This window comes from Opisthorchis viverrini, assembly GCF_000715545.1.
Source record: "Opisthorchis viverrini unplaced genomic scaffold opera_v5_366, whole genome shotgun sequence".
Lineage (NCBI taxonomy): Eukaryota > Metazoa > Platyhelminthes > Trematoda > Opisthorchiida > Opisthorchiidae > Opisthorchis > Opisthorchis viverrini.
Window position 1 is genome coordinate 300147 of NW_008752019.1, and position 11790 is coordinate 311936.

An 11790-nucleotide genomic window follows, 5' to 3' on the forward strand; every position below is an offset into this window, starting at 1 on the left:
TGTTAGTGAGTTTCCAGCACTCCTGTGAGCAGTTTCCTTTATGAAAATTTGCTGCGATATCTCGGATGTCGTTTCAACTATAACATGACGCGACCACTGTGCAGCCCCTTTAGTTGAAAAATATCGTGAACGAGTGATCAGGTAGTTTTGTTGTGAAGTGTATATGCATGTGGAAGACGTCTGATAAAGAATATCTTCATTAAAATAGACTATAAAGTAAATCAATCTTGCATCTGAACAATGTGCAAACGGAAGAATTGTCGAAATCGGGATGAAAGAACGAAAAGCAATTAAAGCTGCTTGGCCTTAGTGGGTTTAAACTAAATAGGACGAATGCCACGCCATTAGAAAATATCCCTTCTCAAAGCTAGTGTTTTTTACAGTTTGGTGAGGCTTTCACTAACCAGCAGTTCAGCTCACTCTTTAGGCTGTAAGTAAGGAACCAAATAGAATTCCGTTCTAGCTGCCACGGTTTCATTAACTGAGGCGGACAATCAAGTATCAACCGTAAACCAAGGCATGTGCTCATGCCCAGAACATCGTGTACAATTCATTGGCTCATGGAAAGAGATTTTGACAGTGATGGCAAGGCGTTTACACTATGAACTGAAAGTGCATGAGCTCGATTTACCCCGTTTGACAGGATCCACGCCAACCATTGCTGTGACCGGAGACAAAATATTGATTGCACATGAGATTTTCTCAATTGCCCCGCGAAGTTTTACTATCTCCGGATCTTCGGGAGATTTATTGCTCATTCTTTCAGCCTTGTATCGGTCACCGAGTTCATTCAGTTGACATTTTCCAGCCAAACGATGCAAAGGGACTTCCTCAGAGGAGAATTCTGCTTCCTTTGCGACTTTAGACAGTTCCACTTTAAACAGTTGTTTTTCTCCAAGAACATTGCATTGAAGACTTACTGTTCCGGACAGCCCCACGGAACTTCCTATGAAAGATAAAGGTAAGAAGGAACGGATGAAACCAAAATGGTCAATGTGGTTAAGAAATAGGTAGCGCTTATTAATTCATGCATACCTCTCACAAAACCGTCCGCAGTTCACCTATGAATCTAACAGAAATGCTCACTTGTTTACAACACGGAGCACTGAACAGAATTCACTGTTTTCTCGATCAAACTAGTTATACCCATCATACCGACCATGCACAGTTTTAAAGCAATAAAGCATAACAAACCTCATAATCAGGAGAGAATAAAGAATTCGCGGTCTTCCGGAATGGTACCTTGGTTCAAGAGATGAAAAAGATGAGATCGGATCACATACGAAGCGGCGGACGACCTGCATTACACAACTAGCAAGAGCTAAACCGAAGAGACCATTGTTACGTCATAACAAATGACTACTTGGTCTTCTAATTTCACGGACATACAGTTGTCATACTATTTAATAACATAAGCCAACCTAAGCCACCGAGATGGTATCATCGGTGAGTTGCAGCAATGCTTTACGCTGCGTGAGGGCCTTGTGCAATAATTTGTCCATTTTCATGTACATCTCATTGGTCGGGAAGATATCGAGTCATCTGAATGATCGTCTCTGATTCATAGACGTTCGGATAATCTTTTACCTTGAACCCAGCGGTTCGTACACGATGATATTTGTGCTATCGGTTTCCTGGTTGCCGTGTTTACCGGCTGGTCCATTGGTCCCCTTTGAGTTATCCGATTAAATGGTGGTTATGCTTGCTCGCAGTGACGTGTAGACTGAGTCGAACTTCGTCGTTTTCATCGCGGTCTATGCAGTTAATTCAGTACACCACATTGTGTCCTGCACTCTCAAAGTAGCTGTCCTTCGATCCTGAAATCAGTCATTCCCTACGTGAAAGTTGGTTTGTGGACTTTTTTTGTGAGTTCAGATATCTTTCTGATGTTTGTTTTCTCGACCGCGTCATCGTCGCTGTTGCTGCTGTTTTCTGGGGGGTTATTATTTAAGCTGCTTCTGACGGAATTTCGTGAGTAGCCATCGTTGGGAAAAAGTCTATACAAGTGCGTTTTTTCTCTTGCTCATTTTCACTGTACCACAGTGGGTTTTCGCTACCCTGAACACAGCTTCGAGTTATCCCTTAATGTAATTTGTTGCATTGTTGCTTTGGTAGTATAGTATCTGGTCTGTGTCTTCTTCCAACGAACATAGGTTCGAACAACGTGCTTCCCAGGACATACACCCCTCCACACCGTGCTGCATCACCTTGAGTATACATTTAAGTTATATGCTATCACATGACGACAAACGTAGTTTGTTTGCATCCCTCACTTTCCGACTTGTTCTGTGCACCAAATGGCATGCTACCATATGTACCCGCAGAATTCGGTTTTGCGCATGCAGCGGCCTTCAGAGGGGTTAACAATGACGACACGAATGACATTGAATTTTCGTTTTCTAACTCCTGTAAGTCTCAAAATTGCTGTCTTGTCTAAAAGGTTTCCATCAAAATGAGGGTAAACAATGGAATATACCCTGTTTTCGTTTCCCACTGTCTGAGACCGAACCTTGCAGCCCAAAAATGCACTGTGATTAACGAGGCTAAGTTGGTTCTTGTCAAAAGTTGCACATATCCCCGGAAGAAGGCACACAAGCTTACGCCATTCGGCTAGTCCCATCAGACCAGTGCAGCTGAATTGTTTGAGCTATTCTTTCATCAGTTTTGAGAAATCACGGCACTTGATAGTTAGCCATAAGTATCAAAATGTTTGGAAGTGGTACAATCCAGGTCTATTGGAATTTATTACGTACCGGCCGGAATAAGTCCGTATACGGTGATGAACTTTCCGTGGAATACTGCTGGGATGCACTCAGGAATCGTAAGCACTTGCAGAGGGGTTACAGCGCTTCCGTTGTTCTTGCTTCTCAGCTCCCACTGAACTTTGATATCACCTGCGCGGGGTTGAAGAGCAGCTCCAAGAATTTTCATGAGTACACCACGGAGTTTAGAACTGTGAGAAGTGGAAGAGATTGGATGATTCTGAAATAACTGTACAGGGACTATATCAGTCCTCATAGTAAATGAAGTTTCTAACACATTTCAGATTTGAAAAAGACGAACCATTTCATCAACAGCAGTGCTATTAGAAGTGCATTACGTAATGCTACGATATGCAGAGACAGTCTTCATGCATAGCGAAATTTCACGAAGTCGTTTAGGTTGAATTCGTCTTGCAGTTACACGTTACAAGCCCCCAATATCACCAACTTGCCATCTGTATAAGGTCATCAAAATAGTTACATAGATGTTTTAAACTGTCAGTTGCATAAGTATTTTGAAGATGTTGGTGTATAATAAGAGAGAGTCAATCAAGATTGCCAAACTCTACTATAGCTAGGAAACCTTCCCGTGGTTCCATATGTCTGTTCAACAGTCACGCCGCTTCAGTGGATTAGTTTTAGTGGGTTACGGGACAATAAAGCTTAGCAGAGAGATTCTACATCCACAGCGTCGTATCCACTCTGTTTGAGGATGGATAAGTGTTTTTGTTTGTTTTGGAAGAACAGGCACTCCGAACATAATGTGGAAAATCGATAACAGAGTCAGCTATATTGAGAAAAACTGGTGGTAAATGCGATAGACACAGGGATAAAACCTTGAGCCTGTAAAAAGACGCTTTGTGCTGCTTATCCTCTGTCTTCCTAAAATGACATTTGGAGGTCAACCAGAAAAATGCTGCACTACAAACAGTTGCACAACGCGTTAGATGTTAGACTGATGACACATAAAGGTAGCTCACGATCTTGGTAGTCCTTGAGTTAAAGACTGCGTTTGGTCTTTTGGAACTGGTTGCACTTTTAAACACGCTTGAAGTATGCCAGATGCCGTAGAAATTTGTCAGTGCTGCAAGCTCCTTGAATTCGCAAACTTGTACGTGTGCAAGCGTGTGTAGAGAGTCTTATAACTCTTTTCTACAATTACTGGATTATTACCAAATCCGTTCTCGTTATTTGATCACAGTAATAAATTAGGTGTGAGGAACGCCGGAAATTATTGGAAATCCCCGTGTGCAAACTCTATGAGCGAGAACTTTGTCAGTCAGGGACATACAGACAGCACTGTCTCCACCTGGGAAACAGACGAAGAAGGAAATGCATTTTAAGGAGCGCTGACAGCGGTGGTATTACTCGTTCGCATGCATGAAGGGCAAAATGAAGCTGCGAAAGATAGAACATCTGCTATGAGCTAAGAAGGTACTAGAAACTTCAGGACGTTTTATGTGTCCTAGAAGCTGCGTTACCTCTAACAGTAGTATGAGTGGATCAACAGCATCATCATCACTATCACAATCAGCATCATCTTCAACACCATCATCATCACCGGTACCATTATTGGTAAAAACATGCATGTGCGGGTTGTACGGACAAAAACGCGTCTACGATATTTCTCATGAGGTTTTGTCAGGTGATCTTGCCTCGGTCCTTTTTCACTTATTCTACTTACGAAAACAGATGGTTAGCTAATGGATGTGGGTCACGGAGCTTGGCCTTCAAACTTTCCGTCACCATTCAAGTGATCTTGCCTCGGTCCTTTTTCACTTATTTTACTTACGAAAATAGATGGTTAGCTAATGGATGTGGGTCAGACGACTGCTGAGTTGATCACGGAGCTTGGCCTTCAAACCTTCCGTCACCATTCAAACATATTTACTCTCTCCTTGCCCTCTTTTAAATAGAGTCTAGAGGTCATCTTACACCTCTAACGTGATTGGCTGACTAAACGTAGTGCTAGTCGTAGTTTGATCAGACGTCTGGTGATCTGTGTGGCCTTGTGATCTATCCTTCTCGCATTTCTTAGGTCCACTGGATACAGTCATTTCAGACCTCTCATTCTTTTTTCGGATTAACTAAGTTCTGGGCATTATTGCGTTGTGATCTTCCTTCCTATTGCTTGATCAGTAGTTTGGCTATCTTCCTTTTTGTATAGGTTTTGTTCTTTAATTTAAATGGACCGCTTATAATTTGTGGTATGTTTTCTCATGTTCGGTTGGCATTGAGCTCGACGAATAAGTTTCTAAGTTCTTCATCGGTCAGCTTCTCAGAATTTCGGTAACTAGTGAAGCAAACATGTCATACCATATTATTTTGACGCCGATTTTTATCTTTGAGATGCATATCCATTCAAGTGCAGTTTAACTAAACCAAGCTTTTAAAGTGGTCAGGAAACACAAACCGAGGGCTCCAGGGTGTCCTATTTCTCATTGTCTACCACTGAACACAACTTATATGAGTCTGATTATCGCACGCAAAGTGTTCTTACGCAGAGAAATGCCGAAGCATTTATTGAAAGCAACGAATAAAAGTTGGGACAGTTCACACTCACTCATCCTGGACAAATGCGGCCGTTCCTTGGCCAGCACGGGCCAGAGACATCAACAGATGTTTGCCTGAATCAAGCCTGATTCCAATCGGAAATAGTTTGGCCTTGTGAACGTTTGACGCAGCTAGTCCGATAACCTGTGTGTAAATAGTCAGACAATTAGTGAAGATATTGTTTGTATGCGGATAAATACTGAGCAGTCCAACTACAGGAATATTGGCATTGAAATCTCCTTACGATGTCTATACACTATTTCCCCCCATAACGTCGACGTACTTGGGAGGAAGCCATGCAAAATTAGACTGCAATGTACACTGTAGCGACAGAGCTGGAGATGTCTGTTTCACACCTGCTCAATAGAAGCCAAACATCCCGATTATGCTATCGTAAAGGCTGATATCCGACTGCTGCAAAAGCATTCGTCAGGTTAAATCGTCCGTTTCTTCAGACTTGATAATTCAGGCGCACCCAGGATGCACCGGCGGAGTAGTGGTAATACGCTTGTCCCGCACGCCAGATTTTCGAGGCCTGGACACCACCACGGTCAAGAGTTGAAACTGCTGATGAGCTCTACCAGAAGACAAACCCGACTCCTGTTCTTCCTACCTTGATGTTGTCATATGTCGTCCCCCGTGGGACAACAAAATAGTACGACTTTTGGGGATCCCCGACATAATGATCTTTTCAGTAGTCACAAGTAGTATGAGTGGGACCAAAGCTATGTTGCAAAATGCAATCACAAAAATGCTCGTCACATGGTAGAATTAGTAGTACATAATAAAACGATGGCATTATTTTGATCTGATATATATGGTGGAAGACAAGTGATATAAAGCTGCTTATCTGGTTGAGAGCCACTCAGCTGCCGAACGTGGCGATCAAAGGTGGTCACTGAACCCAAACCGTGAAAAAAACATAACGAATTGTGAAAATCGGACGAAGAACCGGTATACTATCCCGTTTGCTTAACACATGATAACTGTACACTAAATACTTTATCTAACTCATCTGACGTAGAGTAAACAGCAAGTCAGATTTGCAATTTCGTAAGGATAGTCTCAAAAGGTGCAAACCGATGACGCAATTCAATGTGTTTTCAAATGGGTGCACCGAACAGCTGTTCATTCATCTTTCAGTTGATTAACTATCCATTGCTTAGTTATATCTGACGCAGATCTTCCCAGTGATTAAGACGGTTGCATATCCTGTTGGTTCGGTTGATAAATGCATGTACTCTGCCATTAAATAAGGGATGATACATTTGCAATATGTAAACTCCAAATATTTTGCGAAACTGTCTGTCACCAGTATTTATTACAGAGATCTTACAGAGTTTGCATAGAGTTACGCCACATCAACTACCTGCAAACATTTAGACAGGCTTTCGCTTCTAAGAGTTTGACTTAGCGATTATGTATTACTGGATTGAATGTTTTATGTATTGTATATATTACTGGGCTGCGACGTCTTTCTGTATATGTGTCATCCATCTCATTAGGATAAACAGAGCGGTTCACATTTTCCAGAGCATGTGAAATATTAGTTTTCTAAATCTTTCACCGAAGAGCGCCCAAAATATATCGCCCAGAGTTACGGTTGAGTATTTTCTAGCGATTTTGCTTCCACAGTGTGAAAACAATGCTCACTCCCCCGGAATTTTGTTCAGGCACTATGTCTTCAATCCCCTTAGATGGATATCGTAGATAGATATCGGAGATTTTTCATATCATATCTATCCTGCCAACGCGAGCCAGATCCGCATCAAGCTTTGGTTAGAAAGGTTGTAGAAGAACCCGTGTAAATATCCGGAAATAGCATATTCAGCAAGCTAATTCAAGTAGGTGGTTAGAATGTCCGTTGTCTGTTTTCAGTAGTAAAATCAGTTTACTGAATTCGTTGAGTAGAGTGAAGGCAGATGTGTTGGGAAATATGTTTTACGTGTTGATTACAAACCTGTTTGCGAGATCATGAGAATACGGAGATCCTCATGATGTACAATGCCTACAACTCAGTATTGCCTGCAAAACAGGATACCAAACAATGCAAGCATGCAATAAAGATATAACTGGAAGTGAATTCTATGCGCCTCCATGAAGGCGTTATCGTGATCCAATGAGTTACAGTGCTGTCAAACACTGCATGGTTATTTATGGGAGGATTTGCCTGCAAACCAGTCACAGTTAACCTGGGTGCTAATAGTTCATCCAAAACTACCGAACGCTGGCGACGCCAACAAGCTGCTAACATGTACCTTTCACCTCAGTGTCAGCAAGCTTCCAATGAAGTCAGCTGCGGGGTTCAGCGTTCTTTCACTTGATATACAGTGAAATTGCTATTCATCTTGCCATCTCATTTCTTCAGCCGACAGCAGTGACATTTGGAGAGCATCTTCGTTTAGGGTATGAACTACAGGTGGACGAAATTGCACAAGGCACGAGTCCGTCTTGAGAGTGTGCGAGAAGAGCATGTGTGCACGCATATATCGATAAAAGTAGCATACGGATATTTTACCTCAAGTCATTGAGCATGGTGGCAAGAAAAGCGCTTTCGGCCAACCAGAAACTGAGCTGAAGAAGACTAAAATAAATGGGACTCGGTCGGATTCAGTCAGGTCTCCTGTCAAAACCAAATTCCTATTCAAATAAGAGTGCTTGGCAAGTTGTGACTTCACTTGGCATGGTTATACTCGGTTGAAATAAAACAAAGTTCCATTCAGAAGTATCAGTCCATGAGCCATCTTATCCGCCGTCAGCCAAACAAATCAAATAAAGCCGTTTAACCTACGTCGCATGGGATATCTTGTTTTATTATTTGCTTACGAGTATGGGTTTATTTAGTCATCAATTTCTGGCGGTTTATTTCAACAAGTTTAGTCAACGAAGGCATCTGAAAAGGTTTCAGATACCGACACATTTACAATAGGAATCGGTTGAGTGATCCCGATGAGCAGTTATACACTTAGGTTAGTGATAGCCAAAGTGCATCACTGAAACATTGTTCAGGATGGTCACACACGGTTCCAAGGATTTGATCTGAAACTAGCAGTCAGCTTAAGATGGACTGGCAAACAATTTGTAAATTCATTGCCTGGCACCGTCTCGCTTTCGAATCTTTTCCAACTAAGAACCGATTTCTCTGTCCCATAGTGATCACTCTACAAATGCGCCATTCCGAACCAAACGGTGAGAGAATGATCAGGCACAGATTTCCTGGGAATGTTGTGAATGGTTGAGGGATTTGTAGGATTCACATTCACATCATTCATTTAAAAACCATTCTTTCCGTTTCCATGCAGTCACTCTGCTGATTCCACACTCGTTAGTGACCACCATAATGCTGTGCCGGGATTTGAACTCCAGACGTCTGACTTGCGTGTTACCATTACTCCACCAGCAAGTACGTGACGCATATGGATCATCAGGACTGAATAGGTAAACGTGTTCATGGGGGCCCAGTGGCCGCACAATGTTCTTTGTTGCAAAACCTTCGCAAGTGGAAGAAAAATTTTTGCGCAAATGTTGCATTTTGTTGGGTATGTGCTCACATCAAAAATCAACCTAATCTACGTTCATATTTTCGCAGCTCACCGAATTTCATTGTCCACTAAAGCACTCATACCCCTGACGGAAAAGTCTGGTGAAATGCTTTCCTGAAATCTCTGAGACCCCGGGATGCCTAGATGGGGCTCAAAAGTTTGGACTCGTACTCTGAACTCAATTACCTGTCACTTTTAGTCCGTCAGGAACGCGTCTTAACTTTAGAAAATTCAATTCCATTTTGCGAATGCTGGGCGCCATGTTCATGCGCAAGTCTTGTGCTTAGTTTGGCCGGCGTCAGAATAAATGCGCAAGGACAGTATTTTGAACGTGAATTGATGTGAATGTAACTTCTAGCAATATTTGGCAACCCATCTATAGAAAAAACATCAATGATAAAACAACCACACCCTATACGGTCATGTCCGGTTCAACCTACTGGACGAACGGACGGTGCTCGATGGAGTAAGAGAGCTAAAGAAAAAACTTAAATTCCACCAATGCTATCCGGCTAAAAAGCATTCTCCCGTTGTCTCACCTACCGCCACAACCTCTCCTTGTGAAACTTGATGGCGAAGTCTAAGGCAATTGACGAATTTCAATGGTACTGGCACATATAGTCCTCAGTCTGCGGTTGCGCCTCCTGAATTCCACTGAAATAAGCTATCAAATTTCTTCGTGTGGAGCATATAGACTGGCTAAACCTTTAGGCAGCTAAGGTCTAAGGCAATTGACGAATTTCAATGGTATTGGCACATGTAGTCCTCAGTCTGCGGTTGCGCCTCCTGGATTCCACTGAAATAAGCGATCAAATTTCTTCGTGTGGAGCATATAGATTGGCTAAACTTTTAGGCAGCTAAAATCGAGACCACGAGTGAATTCATGCAACAGATGATGGGCATACGCGTACATGACTGTTTTTGTAGGCACTAGTGCCACTCCCAACAGGATTACGCAGGTGTCCGACCTGTTAGCCTGGTTCAAGTGGAGAGTAGAACGAAGCGAGTACTAAATTAAGGGTAAGCAACCCTACTTGTAGTTAGGGTCCTCAATGAACTTTGTTTTCTGGTATTCGGACTGTAATCTGGCGAATCAGCTGAATAATTTTTGAGATAGATTTCAGCATGTCCATGAGGCGAGATAGAGCAGTGGTTGGAGCGCAAATTTAATGACTGGGAGGTTTGTGGCTCAAACCCGACTTTGTACCTCGACTTCTCCTGCCTACGCTTGGGCAACCTGGCAGTATCCCAGACCCAGTGCTTCCTTCGAATGGACTGCAACTAGGCGCCGAAAGGGTACTACAGCTGAACGATTATCTATCTTATCCCGTCCATGAGGGTAATCTATGCTAAAAATTCGAGAATCGTTGTACATCTCTTTCATCCCAAATGAGAGCCATTAGCCTTTGCCTTTCGAGCCCGCAACACCATGATTACCAGCTTAAACACTTGACTGTTCGGCCCCGAGAGACTGATCGACATTCCGATTAACTCGTACTTAAGATATGGCTCCACTCATCCTTCGATCACGGAAAACACATCGCATGATAACTTGTTAACTGATTCCTCGGGTGACGGCATCCCACAATTGACTTTCACTCGTCTTGAGGAATTATTCGTCCCTGATCCACTTACAGATTGCTGCAGCATAACCGACTGTTATCTCTATTTCACACAATGCATCTATGGAACACCGAGGGAAGCAAACTTGCACACCATATATGAAATGGACGCCGACCTGATGGCGCTGACTTGTCCAGCACTGGATTTTGCACATTTGCATGACGATCAAGACTGTTTTGAGTGACCAATAGAACTCCCGCGGGAATTTGCATTCCTTCTACAGTACGAGGAACACGGCGATTGGATAAAAATGCATTAAATCAACTTTTGAAGTATCTTATTGGCTGAGTTACTAGGAAATAGAAGTCCACATAACCTATGGAATCGTTAATCGTAAAATTCGCAGACGAAAGTATCTCGGATAGGAAACGTCCAGAGGCACAGTGATATGAGAACCAGTGGCTTGAAATATAAACTCCAAGGTATAGTGTACCGAGGATTAGCATAATAGAATACTTTGCCTCGGCGATATAGTATCCCGAGGCACACAGAACTAATGGGTCTCGTTTGGAATTGCAACGGTTTCCCCTGTAACTAAGATCGGTTTTCCCACCTCCACTAGTTTCCCTACCTCGTGTTGCCTTCACAACTCAGTATAGCAGCGTAGCACGTGGGTGGCCCCGCTCACCTACAAGGATTTCCAGTAAACTACAGGCTCACATTTACCTCGTTTGCATTGGTCACATAGCCATCAGTGACGAACAAGATTTGACGGTACCAATCTTTGCCAGTCAGTGGGGCATCATAGGCCGCTTTTAGTGCAGGAAGCACCAAAGTCCCTCCCATGTTTGCCTTCAACGACTTCTGATACGCAAGAGCACGAGCCAGTGTTCTGTCGTTATATTCGACAGGCCTGAGGAACGAAGAAAGGGTATAAGAAGTAAACATTCGGGGATCGTTCATGGAACTGTGCAAAATCTGACAAACTAATGATATACTAATCAGAATTGGTGTAGAGGGGACACGTTTCCTAATAGCACCGAGTAAGCATGGGTGCCAGGCACGAAATGTGTCAGCTTCCTCTATGAACACACACGACCGTGAAATATTGTCACCGCCCTTGTGGAAATGTTGGTGAATTTAGGTATGAAGTGCAAGCTTATACAATCACAAGCTTTTTAACAATCGTCCTTCTGTCCTGGCACAATTATTCATGTGATCCACACCAAAGGGGGGAAGCACTGGACTCGAGTTTCGCTCTTGTTAGAGCTCATCAGCAGTCCATATCCAATGGCCGTGCCGGGGTTTGAACTCCGGACACCTGACATGCGAGGCGAACATGTTACCACTATGCCACCAGCTCACATTAC

At 43.0% G+C, this 11790-nt stretch overlaps 1 protein-coding gene across 1 annotated transcript; it reads right to left on the bottom strand.

Moving 5' to 3' along the window:
• Nucleotides 1-599: 599 nt before the first annotated feature.
• Nucleotides 600-11748, bottom strand: T265_10377 (hypothetical protein; the record flags this gene model as incomplete). The annotated part of the gene is made up of 5 exons (XM_009176733.1): nt 600-946; nt 2754-2953; nt 5326-5459; nt 11147-11333; nt 11663-11748. 5 exons carry the CDS (start codon nt 11746-11748, stop codon nt 600-602), a joined length of 954 nt encoding a protein of 317 aa, XP_009174997.1.
• Nucleotides 11749-11790: the final 42 nt, after the last annotated feature.